This window comes from Lampris incognitus, chromosome 1 (genome assembly GCF_029633865.1).
Source record: "Lampris incognitus isolate fLamInc1 chromosome 1, fLamInc1.hap2, whole genome shotgun sequence".
Classification (NCBI taxonomy): domain Eukaryota; kingdom Metazoa; phylum Chordata; class Actinopteri; order Lampriformes; family Lampridae; genus Lampris; species Lampris incognitus.
Window position 1 is genome coordinate 84,765,181 of NC_079211.1, and position 16,672 is coordinate 84,781,852.

General features: G+C 44.6%; 1 protein-coding gene across 1 annotated transcript in view; it reads right to left on the reverse strand.

Moving 5' to 3' along the window:
* Positions 1-16,672, reverse strand: part of LOC130122087 (nucleus accumbens-associated protein 2) — a 370,393-nt gene that overhangs the window by 193,531 nt on the left and 160,190 nt on the right. The window contains exons 4-6 of the mRNA XM_056291122.1: positions 14,106-14,350; positions 13,261-13,520; positions 8,568-8,744 (exon numbers count right to left, since the gene is read on the reverse strand). Of these exons, the coding sequence (XP_056147097.1) occupies positions 8,568-8,744; positions 13,261-13,520; positions 14,106-14,350 (682 nt within the window). The remainder of the gene's footprint in view (positions 1-8,567; positions 8,745-13,260; positions 13,521-14,105; positions 14,351-16,672) is intronic.

Genomic DNA, 16,672 nt, shown 5'->3' on the forward strand with positions numbered 1-16,672 from the left:
TGATTAAGTCAGTGACCTATAACTTCTCTAAGTTTCTGGCATCTATTCTTAACCCGTTGGTAGGCAGTAATGAACATCCCATCAGAACACTGTGGATGTTGTGGATAAGGTGAGGGACATCATTATGGAGAGGATGAAACAATGGTCTCTTATGATGTCACGTCTCTCTTCACGTGTGTTCCTGTTGATGAAGCAGTGGAGGTAGTATGTATGAAATTACAAAACCACCCCACCCTTAGCAACAGGACTACCCTTAACACTGATCAAGTGTGTCTGCTCCTGAAGCTGTGTCTTCAGTCCACGTACTTCATATACAGGGGGCAGTACTACAGGCAGAGGCGTGGGGGCGCTATGGGTTCCCCAGTCTCACCTGTAGTGGCCAACTTGTATATGGAGGAAGTGGGAAAGAGGCTCTGATGTCCTATCCAGGGACACCACCTAGCCATTGGTTCAGATTTGTGGACGACACCTGGGTTAAAATTAAATCTCTGGGTGTAGCACATTTCACCCACCACATGAACTCTGTGGACACCTGTTGCAAGTGTTGTAATGAGTTAAGTGTAACCAGGTTAAAATTAATGTTTTTATTTTATTTTGTTTGAGTATGAAATATCACCAAATCCTGTCTGTGTGCTGTTATTTGTGTTTACTACATTTTATTTTATGTCATTATTTACTTTTATGTGTTTTACAACGACCGTCATATACGTGTACTGTCGCTTTAAGAGAGAGGTCTTATGGGTACACAGAAGAGGGAACGCGGGAGAGGCCATTTTTGTTTTGTGGGAGGAGTCTCAAGCAGCGATCGAGCCGAGCCACGCGTGTTTCTTACCGTAGGACAGTTTTGCTGGTTGAGGAGAACGTAACCTTGAGTATCCCTGTAAGAAGATACTGCAAGCTGTGGGATAAAATACTTGTTTATCCTTTCTTACATCGGAGTCCCGTGGACGGTTTCTCCTTCTAACGCACACGAGTGAAGTCCGGGCAGTGGTTGAACTTTGACCCCCACGTCCGTAAGAAACACCGCTCCCGCTGGAGGACTGGACGTTTGTCGAAGGGTTTGAAACCAAAATAAATGGCAAGGTGAGCCAAATAGAGTCCTGTGTGTCCCCCCTCCTTCCTTGATCATGATGATGATGATGATGATGAGAGACTGAGGGCCCCCCACAACATCTGGGACCCCACCGAAAATAGAACACAACGCAGAGCTGATGATGGAAGTGACGGGCGTGCAGCAGGCTGACCAGCAAAGAACAGCATAGGACTGCCCCCGTTACATAAGCAGGATTAATTTTATTATTATTCTTTTATGGGGTCCCCGGACCCTTTAGGACGTCACACAGGAAGTAGACGAGTTGTGTCCGTCAGTCTATTGGTATGTGCCATGTGAGTGCCCGCGGACGGTTAGTGCACTGCAGTTCGGCCAGGTATCGGTCCCATTCAGTCCAGTAAAGCTTTGTTATTATCAAGCAAACGTGTCGTTCAAGTTACTACATTTCTGGCGACGAGGATAAAACGGGAGATAGAATGCTGAAGTTTCGGCCAACAGAACTACGTCTGATCGGTGTCTGCTAGCTAGCTGAGCTAACGTTACGTCATGAGTTCTAGTGAGCACACCGGCAGAGGAAGCGGCACCATGGCCACGTTTGGGACGATCGGTGAGTTTGTGGAGGAGAACGGGGACTGGACGTGGAGAGGTTGGGACACTTCTTCTCCGCTAACGGAAGTACCGGCGAGGAGAAACAGCGCTCAGTTCTGCCGAGCGTGTGTGGTGCGAAGACGTACAACTTGATGAGGAATTTGGCGACACCACAGAAACCGGGCGACCTTTCGTTTGAGGAGCTAGTCAAGCTCGTTCAGGATCGCCACAATCCCAGGCCACCAGTGGTCGTCCAGAGGTGTAAATTCAACACTCTGGTCCGGAAGGCAGGTCCGTCCGTAGCCCAGCTTGTGGCAGAGCTGCGTCAGTTCCCAGAGCATTGTGAGTACGGGCTGATGTCAGAGGACGTGCTCCGTGGCAGATTTGTAGTCGGCATTAATGACGACAGGACTCAGCGTTGTTTACTGAGGGAGGCCACGTTAACTTTCCAGAGAGCGTTGGAATTGGCTCAAGGAATGGAAATGGCTGATGACAACACAAAAGACATTCAGAGAGCGTGTGCTGGTGTGCAGGTGGGAGAAGTGCACCAGGGTAGGAGGGAGGCAGATAGGTCTGGAGCAGTGGAGTGTTTCAGGTGTGGAGGGGCACATTATGCAAACAACTGCAAGTTCAAGGAGGCAGTGTGACACAACTGCAATCTAAAAGGACATTTAGCTAAAAGGTGTAGGGGTGCTAAGGGTAAAACAAAGACTCGGCAGGGTAATGCTACCTTTAGAAAGCCACAGTTAGCAGCACACTATGTGGAGGACTCCGAGCAGGAGGAGAAGGAGGAATGCTCCTACACTGTGCTCAATGTGAATGAGCCACAGGCAGAGTCAAAAAAGTGCAGGGGTTCTAAGGGCAAAACAGAGACTGGGCGGGGCAACACTGCCTTTAGAAAGCCACAGTTAGCGGCACACTACCTGGATACAGAGCAGGAGCAGGAATGCTCTGTCAACATTTTCAAGGTGAGTTACCCACGTGCTGAGCCTATCTACACTACAGTGGTGGTCAATGGAAAAGAGATGAGGATGGAGGTTGACACAGGGGCCTCTGCCTCTGTCATCAGTGAGGAGACCTACAGAGAGACTTGGGGTGATACCAAGGCGCCCACCATCACCCCAGCAAGTATTAATCTATGGACGTACACAGGACAGACCATACCATTGGTCAGGGCACTAGAGGTGGACATTCATTGTAACGGACAGGAAGCAAGAGTACATGGCTTCTGTTAGTAAAAGGTAGGGGGCCCAGTCTACTGGGACGTGACTGGCTTCATCAAATTAAGCTGAACTGGGGTGAGATTAAACACACACGGGTGACTGAGGATGTCATTCAAAAGTATGCTGAGGTTTTCAAAGATGAGCTGGGGGCACTGCAGGGAACTACAGTTAAACTGCATGTAGATCCTCAGGCTGCCCCTCACTTTTTCAAGCCCAGAGGAGTAGCCTATGCTAAGAAAGGCAAAGTGGAGGAGGAGCTGGACAGACTACAGAGGCTGGGAGTCATGCATAATGTCCAGTTCTCAGCCTGGGCAGCCCCCATTGTTCCAGTTCTCAAGAGCGACGGCACAGTAGGTATCTGTGGAGACTACAAACTCACCATCAACCAGGCCTTCAAGCTAGATGAATACCCTCTAGCAAGTGTATTTTCCAAGCACCAAGCGAGACATACCTGGGCCACACCATCACGGCCCAGGGTTTGTGTCCAGTGGAGGACAGAGTCAGGGCCATCAAGGAAGTTCCAAGCCCCAAAAATGCACCTGAGCTCTGGTCATTTCTGGGCATGATGAACGACTATGGTAAGTTCCTTCCAGACCTCTCAACACGGCTGGCGCCCCTGTACTCACTTCTCTGCAAGGGCTCTCGTTGTGAGTGGGGGCCTGCACAGGAGACAGCTTTCGCCAATGTGAAAACAATACTGCAATCAGCGAGGCTGCTGGTTCATTTCGACCCAGACAAAGAGAAGTGTGGTTATCCTAACTGGGTGCTTGTCAAGGCCAGGAATAATATAGATTCTTATATTGTCTTGAAGTATGGCTGTATGTAGTACTACTGTACAGCGCTAAAGGGGTATACTATAGAGTCTTATATTGTCTTGTAGTATGGCTGTATGTAGTATTACTGTTCAGTCGTAAAGGGCTATACTATAGATTGTTATATTGTGTTGTATTATGACGGTATGTAGTACTACTGTATAGCCGTAAAGGGCTATACTCTAGATTGTTATATTGTGTTGTATTATGGCTGTATGTAGTACTACTGTACAGCTCTAAAGGGATATACTATAGATTCTTTTTTTGTCCTGTAGTATGGCTGTATGTAGTACTACTGTACAGTGCTAAAGGGGTATACTACAGATTCTTATATTGTCTTGTAATATGGCTGTATGTAGTACTACTGTACAGCGCTAAAGGGGTATACTATAGATTCTTATATTGTCTTGGTAGTATGGCTGTATGTAGTACTACTGTACAGTCGTAAAGGGCTATACTATAGATTCTTATATTGTCTTGTAGTATGGCTGTATGTCGTACTACCGTACAGCTCTAAAGGCATATACTATAGTTTCTTATATTGTCCTGTAGTATGGCTGTATGTAGTACTACTGTACTGCTCTAAAGGGGTATACTATAGATTCTTATATTGTCTTGTAGTATGGCTGTATGTAGTACTACATTACAGCTCTAGAAGGGTATACTATAGATTCTTATTTTATCTTGTAGTATGGCTGTATGTAGTACTACTGTACAGCTTTAAAGGAGTATACTGTAGATTCTTATATTGTCTTGTAGTATGGCTGTATGTAGTACTACGGTACAGCTCTAAAGGGGTATACTATAGATTCTTATTTTGTCTTGTAGTATGGCTGTACAGTGCATCCTGAAAGTATTCACACCCCTTCACTTTCCCCACATTTTGTTATGTTACAGCCTTATTCCAAAATGGACGAAATTCCTTTTTTTCCTCATCAATCTGCACACAATACCCCATAATGACAAAGCGAAAAAGGTTTTGTAGAAGTTTTTGCAAATTTATTAAAAATAAAAAACTGAAATATTGCATGTACATAAGTATTCACACCCTTTATTCAGTACTTGGTTGAGGCACCCTTGGCAGCGATTACAGCCTCAAGTCTGCTTGGGTATGAAGCTACAAGCTTGGCACACCTATATTTGGGGTATTTCCCCCATTCTTCTCTGCAGATCCTCTCGAGCTCTGTAAGGTTAGATGGGGAGCGTCGCTGCACAGCTATTTTCAGGTCTTTCCAGAGATGTTCAATGGGGTTCAAGTTTGGGCTTTGACTGGGCCACTCAGGTCGGACATTCACAGACTTGTCCCGAAGCCACTCCTTCGTTGTCTTGGCTGTGTGCTTAGGGTCCTTGTCGTGTTGAAAGGTAAACCTTCGTCCGCGGTGGCGTAGCGGTCTAAGCATCGGCTTGGTGTCGATGCAGTTGCCCACTGGGGACTGGGGTTCGCGCCCCGGTCTCGTCAGATCCGACTATGGCCGGACTCGAGGAAGCAGCAATCATTGGCAACGCTGTCTTCGGGAGGGGGGCGGAGTCGGCTTGTGTTTGTCATGTGAATGCGTCTCTGTGTGTGTCGGAAAAACAGTGGTTCGGCTTGGATTCGCCTTGCAACGAAAGTGGGGAGGCGCTTTCCTTCGAGACTGCCGGCCGCAGAGATGCAGTTGGCGAACGCATGCAATACGAGGGTGGGTGTTTGAATTAAAATAGGGATCAATTGGCCACTAAATTGGGAGAAAAAAGGGAAAAATCAGAAATAAATTTATAAAAAAAAATGAAAGGTAAACCTTCGCCCCAGTCTGAGGTCCTGAGCGCTCTGGAGCAGGTTTTCATCAAGGATCTCTCTGTACTTTGCTCCATTCATCTTTCCCTTGATCCTGACTAGTCTCCCAGTTCCTGCTGCTGAAGAACATCCCCACAGCATGATGCTGCCACCACCATGCTTCACTGTAGGGATGGTATTAGCAAGGTGGTGAGAGGTGCCTGGTTTCCTCTAGACGGGACGTTTGGCATTCAGGCCAAAGAGTTCAATCTTGGTTTCATCAAACCAGAGAATCTTGTTTCTCATGGTCAGAGAGTCCTTTAGGTGCTTTCTGGCAAACTCCAAGTGGGCTGTCATGTGCCTTTTACTGAGCAGAGGCTTCCGTCTGGCCACTCTACCATAAAGGCCTGATTGGTGGAGTGCTGCAGAGATGGTTGTCCTTCTGGAAGGTTCTCCCATCTCCACAGAGGAACGCTGGAGCTCTGTCAGAGTGACCATTGGGCTCTTGGTCACCTCCTTGACCAAGGCCCTTCTCCCCCGATTGCTCAGTTTGGCTGGGCGGCCAGCTCTAGGAAGAGTCCTGGTGGATCCAAATTTCTTCCATCTACAAATGATGGAGACCACTGTGCTCTTCGGGACCTTCAAAGCTGTAGACATTTTTTTGTACCCTTCCCCAGATCTGTGCCTCGATACAATCCTGTCTCGGAGGTCCACAGACAATTCCTTTGACTTCATGGCTTGGTTTCTTCTCTGACATGCACTGTCAACAGTGGGACCTTATATAGACAGGTGTGTGCCTTTCCAAATCATGTCCAATCAATTGAATTTACTACGGGTGGACTCAAGTCAAGATGTAGAAACATCTCAAGGATGGCCACTGGAAACAGGATGAACCTGAGCTCAATTTTAAGTGTCATAGCAAAGGGTGTGAATACTTATGTACATGCAATATTTCAGTTTTTTGTTTTTAATAAATTTGCAAAAATTTCTACAAAACCTTTTTCACTTTGTCATTATGGGGTATTGTATGTAGATTGATGAGAAAAAAAAAAGGAATTTAATCCATTTTGGAATAAGGCTGTAACATAACAAAATGTGGGGAAGGTGAAGTGGCGTGAATATTTTCCGGATGCACTTTATATAGTACTAGCGTACAGCTCTAAAGGAGTATACTGTAGATTCTTATATTGTCTTTTAGTATGGCTGTATGTAGTACTACTCTACAGTTCTAAAGGGGTATACTATAGATTCTTATATTGTCTTTTAGTATGGCTGTATGTAGTACTACTCTACAGCTCTAAAGGGGTATACTATAGATTCTTATATTGTCCTGTAGTATGGCTGTATGTAGTACTAACGTACAGCGCTAAAGGGGTATACTATAGATTCTTATATTGTCTTGTAATATGGCTATATGTAGTACTACTGTTCAGTCGTAAAGGGCTATACTATAGATTGTTATATTGTGTTGTATTATGGCTGTATGTAGTACTACTGTATAGCTCCAAAGGGGTATACTATAGATTCTTATATTGTCTTGTAGTATGGCTATATGTAGTACTACTGTTCAGTCGTAAAGGGCTATACTATAGATTGTTATATTGTGTTGTATTATGACTGTATGTAGTACTACTGTATAGCTGTAAAGGGCTATACTCTAGATTGTTATATTGTGTTGTATTGTGGCTGTATGTAGTACTACTGTACAGCTCTAAAGGGGTATACTATAGATTCTTATATTGTCTTGTAGTATGGCTGTATGTAGTATTACTGTACAGCTCTAGAAGGGTATATTATAGATTCTTACATTGTCTTGTAGTATGGCTGTATGTAGTACTACTCTACAGCTCTAAAGGGGTATACTATAGATTCTTATATTGTCTTGTAGTATGGCTGTATGTAGTACTACTCTACAGCTCTAACAGGGTTTACTATAGATTCTCATATTGTCTTGTAGTATGGCTGTATGTAGTACTACTGTACAGCCGTAAAGGGCTATACCATACATTCTTGTATTATCTAATAGTATGTCTGTATGTATTACTACTGTACAGCTCTAGAGGGGTATACTATAGATTCTTATATTGTCCTGTAGTATGGCTGTAGTAAGTACTACTGTACAGCGCTAAAGGGGTATACTATAGATTCTTATATTGTCTTGTAGTATGGCTGTATGTAGTACTACTCTACAGCTCTAAAGGGGTATACTATAGAGTCTTATATTGTCTTGTAGTACGGCTGTATGTAGTACTACTATTCAGCTCTAGAAGGGTATACTATAGATTCTTATATTGTCTTGTAGTATGGCTGTATGTAGTACTACTGTACAGCTCTAAAGGGGTATACTATAGATTCTTATAGTAATACTCTACAGCTCTAAAGGGGTATACTATAGATTCTTATATTGTCTTGTAGTATGGCTGTATGTAGTACCACTGTACAGCGCTAACAGGGTATACTATAGATTATCATATTGTCTTGTAGTATGGCTGTATGTAGTACTACTGTACAGCCGTAAAGGACTATACCATACATTCTTGTATTATCTTGTAGTATGTCTGTATGTATTACTACTGTACAGCTCTAGAGGGGTATACTATAGATTCTTATATTGTCTTGTAGTATGGCTGTATGTAGTACCACTGTACAGCGCTAACAGGGTATACTATAGATTCTCATATTGTCTTGTAGTATGGCTGTATGTAGTACTACTGTACAGCCGTAAAGGGCTATACCATACATTCTTGTATTATCTAATAGTATGTCTGTATGTATTACTACTGTACAGCTCTAGAGGGGTATACTATAGATTCTTATATTGTCTTGTAGTATGGATGTATGTAGTACTACTGTACAGCTCTAGAGGGGTATATTATAGATTATTATATTATCTTGTAGTATGGCTGTATGTACTATGTTAAACCATACCATGGTATATTGCTTTATTGGTGAAGTATTGGTGTATTACTAGTGTAATATAGATGCAATATAAATGTAGTATATGTGCAGTATAGGTTTAGTGTTGGTGTAGTACAGATGTAGCGTAGATGTACTCTGTAGTATAAATGGTGCAGAATAATAGGTGTAATATAAATCTGGTATGTTAAAGTATACATCAGTGGGGTGTATTTTGGGCCCACCTGCCACCAGCTCCACCTTCTCCCCCGGGTCTCCCTCCGTGTAGAGTGTTGGGTGGCAGCGATATCCAATCTGACTGATCAGACTGGCAGGGAGGGCCATGGTGTCTCGACCAATCAACACACAGGGGCGTCGCTCGTTAGCCAATGGGACAGGCAGCATATCCATCTTCTCTTGGACTAGGCCAATGGAGACAGAGGGGCGGATACTTCGTCAAAACCAGTAAGTTTTAATAAACACTGTTCATAAAAATAGGGTCATGTCTAGATAGTATGGCTGCGAAACTCCATACTAGAGTTTGCGAAACTCTCATGGGATTTTTAAGGTTAGGTTAAGGTCAGCTTGAAAATCCTGCGGGAGATTTGCAAATCTAGGTTTACCATCTAGACATGACCCTAAACATAGGAAACTTCCTGAATCGAAGTAAACTGAAGAGGAGCGAGGTGTGAGGTGAGGCCTCCTTTCAGTACCCAATCCATTCTGCACATGCGCAAAAGTCAGTACATAATCAGTAGGCTTAGGGCTAGGGTTAGGGAAAGAGGCTAAATTCTGGGTTAGGGTTGGGGTTAGGGTTGGGTTTCGGGTTAGGTTAGGGTTTCGGGTTTTGGGTTAGGGTTAGGGAAAGAGGCAAATTCTGGGTTGGGGTTGGGGTTAGGTTTAGGGTAGGTTAGGGGTTGGGGTTAGGTTTAGGCTCTGGGTTAGGGAAAGAGGCTAAATTCTGGGTTAGGGCTAGGGTTGGGGTTGGGTTAGGTTTAGGGTTTAAGGTTGGGGTGAGGTTTAGGGTTAGGTTAGGGTTTTTGTTTAGGGTTAGGGTTTAGGGTTATTGTTTAGGGTTAGGGTTAGGGAAATAGGCTAAATTCTGGGCATGCAATGACTTTTGCACATGTGCAGAACAGATCAGGCAGCCGGCAGGGATTGGATAGTAACACCTCCCTTCACTGGCCCCCTCCCTATTCATGTTAGCTCTGACTTTAAAGAGTTGCTGCTAATGTGGAAAATACTTCCTCGTTCCATCTAATCTATCAGATGCTCTAAAGTCTTATGTACCATCCCACATCCTCCTAGCTCAAGGTACATTCCTCCTCTGTTGAAAAGAAGTCTGAAGTCTTTTCTCATCACCCCTCTTTCCTCTGAAATACCCAGTCTGGTTCTGTCTGCTACACATCTAAACTAAAAACTAACTTTTTCTCATTATCTTTACACTGGCTGTTACTGCTCATCTAAATCGGTCTGATTTGATCCTTATTATCTGCTTTCTGGAAGGGTCTCAGTCTGTATTCACATCTGATACGTTGGGTCGGTTTAAAATAACTTTTGCCAATTTGGCCCAGGTCATTTTGAGCAGACATGAATGGTGTCATTTGAGCTCTGGTGTGATCACTACCGGCACCAAACTCAGGAACTGACACAAACTCAACGGGTGGATTTTCCGAGAATGAGGCATTTCCCCTCATCATCTGCTCTTATTTGTGACGTCTGTCAACTGTCTGATGAATGCCGGAACCAACGTGTTGCACGCTTTTACATAGACAATTATAATAAAGTATATTTTGATACTAAGAGAGACGCATGCCTCATCTCATTGGGGCGGCACTGTGGCCCAGTGGTTAGCACTGTTGCCTCACAGCAAGAAGGTCCTGGATTCGAACCCCAGGCCGTCCCAGGTCCTTTCTGTGTGGAGTTTGCATGTTCTCCCTGTGTCTGCGTGGGCTTCCTCCCACCATCAAAAAGACATGCATGTTAGGGTTAATACTCCTGCCTGTGCCCCTGAGCAAGGCAATGGAAAGAAGAACTGGAGTTGGTCCTCGGGTGCTGCAGCTCCCCACTGCTCCTAGCTACGCAGCTAGGATGGGTTACATGCAGAGGATGTATTTCCCCACAGGATTAATAAAGTGCATCTTAATCTTAACCTCTAATGGAAGAATTAGCCATCCAGTTATTTTGTGAGGCTAAACCAAACACAAAACCCCAGAAAACCCCGGCCGTCATTTCGCACCGGTCCTGAATTCAGCACACTGCAGGAGACATTGTCAGTAAAACGGAACTTTTTCACCCGTTGGTTCAAACCAAATGACAGGACTTCCGGTGTGACAGGACTTCCAGTGTGACAGGACTTCCAGTGTGAATACCACCTCAGTCTCTGTATGAAGTCATGTTAGCTGTTCTAGTTAGCACTATACTCCAGGTCAAGTCAAGTCAACTTTATTTGTGTAGCACAATATCACATCTGCCACAAGGGGCTGAGACTGTCCCTCCTCTAAACCACTACTTGGCTGTCTGTGTCTGTCTGTCCATCTGTCTGCATGTATGTGTCTGTGGTGTGTCTGTCTCTCTATCTACCTTTTCAGGTCTACAGTTTGTCCTGCAGGGGGCAGTGTGGTGTTGGAGGGATGAGACTTCTGTCTGGACTGCATGCTGCGTTCACATTGACCCGCACATGGTCTGTCTTGTTTTGTCTTTTGCAGCTGTCTGATATCTATCATCCTCTTTCTCTCTGTCTCTCTGTCTCTCTCTGTCTCTCAATTCAATTCAATTCAATTCAACATGAGCTTTATTGGCATGACATACGTTTGTGTACATATTGCCAAAGTATGTAAAACAACAACAACAACAACAACAACAACAACAACAACAACACAACAATGATTATAATAATATCAGCAACAACAACAATGATTATAATATTAAACAACAACAGTAGCAATAGGTGCCGTCACCCACTGTCTCTCTCAATTCAACTCAATTCTCTGTCTCTCTCTCTCTGTCTGTCTCTCTCTCTGTCTGTCTCTCTCTCTGTCTCTCTCTCTCTGTCTCTCTCTCTGTCTCTCTCTCTCTCTCTCTCTCTCTCTCTCTCTCTCTCTCTCTCTCTCTCTCTCTCTCTCTCTCTCTCTCTCTCTCTCTCTCTCTCTCTCTCTCTCTCTCACTCTGTGTCTCTCACTCTGTGTCTCTCACGCTGTGTCTCTCTCGCTTTCTCTGTGTCTCTGTGTGTGTCTGTGTGTGTGTCTCTCGCTCGGTGTCTCTTTCTCTGTGAGTGACTTGTCTGGTCTGTCTGCTGTGTGGAGTAGAGCTCTAGTCTTTTTTCCACATCTCTGTGACAGTGTGTTGGGGATGCTGAATGTGTCGGTGTTGCTCTGTGATGTTTGGGAGGATGCTTTGGAGGATGCTTGGGAGGATGCTGAATGTGTCAGTGTTGCTCTGTGATGTTTGGGAGGATGTTTGGGAGAATGCTGAATGTGTCGGTGTTGCTCTGTGATGCTTGGGAGGTTGTTTGGGAGGATGCTTGGGAGGATGCTGAATGTGTCAGTGTTGCTCTGTGATGTTTGGGAGGATGTTTGGGAGAATGCTGAATGTGTCGGTGTTGCTCTGTGATGTTTGGGAGGATGCTGAATGTGTCAGTGTTGCTCTGTGATGTTTGGGAGGATGTTTGGGAGAATGCTGAATGTGTCGGTGTTGCTCTGTGATGTTTGGGAGGATGCTGAATGTGTCAGTGTTGCTCTGTGATGTTTGGGAGGATGTTTGGGAGAATGCTGAATGTGTCGGTGTTGCTCTGTGATGCTTGGGAGGATGCTGAATGTGTCAGCGTTGCTCTGTGATGTTTGGGAGGATGCTTGGGAGGATGCTGAATGTGTCAGTGTTGCTCTGTGATGTTTGGGAGGATGCTTGGGAGGATGCTGAATGTGTCAGTGTTGCTCTGTGATGTTTGGGAGGTTGTTTGGGAGGATGCTTGGGAGGATGCTGAATGTGTCAGCGTTGCTCTGTGATGTTTGGGAGGATGCTTGGGAGGATGCTGAATGTGTCGGTGTTGCTCTGTGATGTTTGAGAGGATGCTTGGGAGGATGCTGAATGTGTCGGTGTTGCTCTGTGATGTTTGAGAGGATGCTTGGGAGGATGCTGAATGTGTCGGTGTTGCTCTGTGATGTTTGAGAGGATGCTTGGGAGGATGCTGAATGTGTCGGTGTTGCTCTGTGATGTTTGGGAGGATGTTTGGGAGGATGCTTGGGAGGATGCTGAATGTGTCGGTGTTGCTCTGTGATGTTTGGGAGGATGCTGAATGTGTCAGTGTTGCTCTGTGATGTGTGGGAGGATGCTTGGGAGGATGCTCAATGTGTCGGTGTTGCTCTGTGATGCTTGGGAGGATGCTGAATGTGTCAGTGTTGCTCTGTGATGTTTGGGAGGATGCTGAATGTGTCAGTGTTGCTCTGTGATGTTTGGGGGGATGTTTGGGAGGATGCTGAATGTGTCAGTGTTGCTCTGTGATGTTTGGGAGGATGCTTGGGAGGATGCTGAATGTGTCGGTGTTGCTCTGTGATGTTTGGGAGGATGCTGAATGTGTCGGAGTTGCTCTGTGATGTTTGGGAGGATGTTTGGGAGGATGCTGAATGTGTCGGTGTTGCTCTGTGATGTTTGGGAGGATGTTTGGGAGGATGCTGAATGCGTCGGTGTTGCTCTGTGATGTTTGGGAGGTTGTTTGGGAGGATGCTTGGGAGGATGCTGAATGTGTCGGTGTTGCGCTGTGATGTTTGGGAGGATGCTGAATGTGTCGGTGTTGCTCTGTGATGTTTGGGAGGATGCTGAATGTGTTTCTACAAACACTCCCGACAGACATCCAGTAAGAAATAAAGAAGCACAGATGGACAGACTCCGCCTCTCGTCTGCTTGTGTGTAAGAGTTGCACTGTACTATCATGGAACTTACTGTAGGGGTTGCCGGGGTGACTGTAGATGTGTCCGTAGATTCCAGGGGGGATGCTGTTGCCATAGTAATCCTCCTCCAGCTCCTCCTCTGTCGCAGGGTGGGAGGGGGGGGAGTCAGTGGGCAGACTGGAGCCTCCTGGACTGGAGCGTTCCCCGCTGGCCAGTAAATACGACTGAAGTCCGGGAACTAAACCTCCTCCAGCTCCGAGGTAACATAATGCACTGCCCCTAGAGACCTGGAGGTCCCTGGACATGTCTCCTCTTGGAACACGACAAGGAGGAAGGCTCAAATTATGTCGCATTCCTTCTGTTTAAGCTTTAGCAAACAAACTCCTGAAAATGTTAACAGGCTGACTGGACAGGCTGCTACTGGACAGCAAAAGCGATCAAGCAGAAGTGTTTCTGAACCCTGATGTGGACATAGAGTCGGTCAAATAGTCAAACCAGCCGTAAACCTGCAGCTGACTCCAGAGTTAGACTGAATGTCATTACGACAGAAAGCAGAACTGTGTCCCCAAAGTCCAAACTACACATGGAGAGGCAGTTTTCAGGTTTTCTGCACCACATATCTGGAACGACTTGCCGGACAACTGCAGGTCTGCTGGAGCTCTCGGTTCTTTTAAACCAAGGCTGAAGACTTTCCTTTTGCCGCTGCCTACGATTAAATAAAAGTTGAAGCTTTTGATTATCATCTTACACTGCACTGTGCCTCCTACTCTCCTCTTCCGTTTAAATGTCTTTTTACTGCCTTGTGCTGCTTTTCTTAATGCTTTACGTTTTATGTAAAGCACTTTGAGTTGCATTGATTCTGAAATGTTCTATACAAATACATTTGCCTTGCCTTACCTGGCCTCCCCTCCTTCTCCTCCTGCTGCTCCTTCCATCTGCTCAGGAGGAGGTGTGTCAGCTCTCTCTTGTTTGATTCTGCTCACAGCCAGGAGTAACTCCTCTGGACTGAGGGAGGGCTGGGAGCAGTCATGGGAAGAGTCCTGGGAGGAAGGTGGGTCTTCTAGGATGGTCTCCTGCAGAGGGGGCAGGGCTTGTTGTTGGACCACTGGAGCATCGCAGCAACTGAAGTCATCTGCTGTCGTCTGAAAACAAACCGATCAAGCAAAATAACAACATCCTGTTTCCTCACAAGAAACGGTGATCACCTTCAGCTCTGGTCTAACTGGTCTGACCCTGTCTATTTATGACTCTGTTGTAACCTGGACTAACCCTGCCTATATATGACTCTGTTGTAACCTGGACTAACCCTGTCTATATATGACTCTGTTGTAACTTGGACTAACCCTGTCTATATATGACTCTGTTGTAACCTGGACTAACTCTGCCTATATGACTCTGTTCTAACCTGGACTAACCCTGTATATATATGACTCTGTTGTAACCTGGACTAACTAACTCTATATGACTCTGTTGTAACCTGGTCTAACCCTGTCTATATATGACTCTGTTGTAACCTGGACTAACCCTGTCTATATATGACTCTGTTGTAACCTGGACTAACTCTGCCTGTATGACTCTGTTCTAACCTGGACTAACCCTGTATATATATGACTCTGTTGTAACCTGGACTACCTAACTCTATATGACTCTGTTGTAACCTGGTCTAACCCTGTCTATATATGACTCTGTTGTAACCTGGACTAACCCTGTATATATATAACTCTGTTGTAGCCTGGACTAACTAACTCTATATGACTCTATTGTAATCTGGTCTAAGCCTGTCTATATATGACTCTGTTGTAACCTGGACTAACCCTGTCTATATATGACTCTGTTGTAACCTGGACTAACTAACTCTATATGAATCTATTGTAACCTGGTCTAACCCTGTCTATATATGACTCTGTTGTAACCTGGACTAATGAACTCTATATGACTCTGTTGTAACCTGGTCTAACCCTGTCTATATATGACTTTGTTGTAACCTGGACTAACCCTGTCTATATATGACTCTGTTGTAACCTGGACTAACTAACTCTATGTGACTTTGCTGTAACCTGGACTAACTAACTCTATATGACTCTGTTGTAACCTGGTGTAACCCTGTCTATATATGACTCTGTTGTAACCTGGACTAACCCTGTCTATATATGACTCTGTTGTAACCTGGACTAACTCTGCCTGTATGACTCTGTTCTAACCTGGACTAACCCTGTATATATATGACTCTGTTGTAACCTGGACTACCTAACTCTATATGACTCTGTTGTAACCTGGTCTAACCCTGTCTATATATGACTCTGTTGTAACTTGAACTAACTCTGTCTGTATGACTCTGTTCTAACCTGGACTAACCCCGTATATATATATATGAATCTGTTGTAAGCTGGTCTAACCCAGTCTATATATGACTCTTTTGTAACCTGGTCTAACCCTGTCTATATATGAATCTGTTGTAAGATGGACTAACCCTGTCCATATGACTCTGTTGTAACCTGGACTAACTCTGTCTATATGACTCTTTTGTAACTTGGACTAACCCTGTCTATATATGACTCTGTTGTAACCTGGACTAACCCTGTCTACATATGACTCTGTTGTAACCTGGACTAACTAACTCTATATGACTCTGTTCTAACCTGGTCTAACCCATTCTATATATGACTCTGTTCTAACCTAGACTAACCCTGTCTATATATGACTCTGTTGTAACCTGGACTAACTAACTCTATGTGACTTTGTTGTAACCTGGACTAACTAACTGTATATGACTCTGCTTTAAGCTGGACTAAACCTGTCTATATATCACTCTGTTGTAACCTGGGCTAACTAACTCTATATGACTTTGTTGTAACCTGAATTAACTGACTCTATATGACTCTGTTGTAACCTGGACTAACCCTGTCTATATATGACTCTGTTGTAACCTGGACTAACCCTGTCTACATATGACTCTGTTGTAACCTGGACTAACTAACGCTATATGACTCTGCTGTAAGCTGGACTAACCCTGTCTATATATGACTCTGTTGTAACCTGGGCTAACTAACTCTATATGACTTTGTTGTAACCTGAACTAACTAACTCTGTATGACTCTGTTGTAACCTGGACTAACCCTGTCTATACATGACTCTGTTGTAACTTGAACTAACTCTGTCTGTATGACTCTGTTCTAACTTGTACTAACCCTGTATATATATGACTCTGTTGTAAGCTGGACTAACTAACTCTATATGACTCTATTGTAACCTGGTCTAACCCTGTCTATATATGACTCTGTTGTAACCTGGACTAACCCTGTCTATATGACTCTGTTGTAACCTGGACTAACTCTGTATATATATGACTCTGTTGTAGCCTGGACTAACTAACTCTATATGACTCTATGGTAACCTGGTCTAACCCTGTCTATATATGACTCAGTTGTAACCTGGACTAACCCTGTCTATACATGACTCTGTTG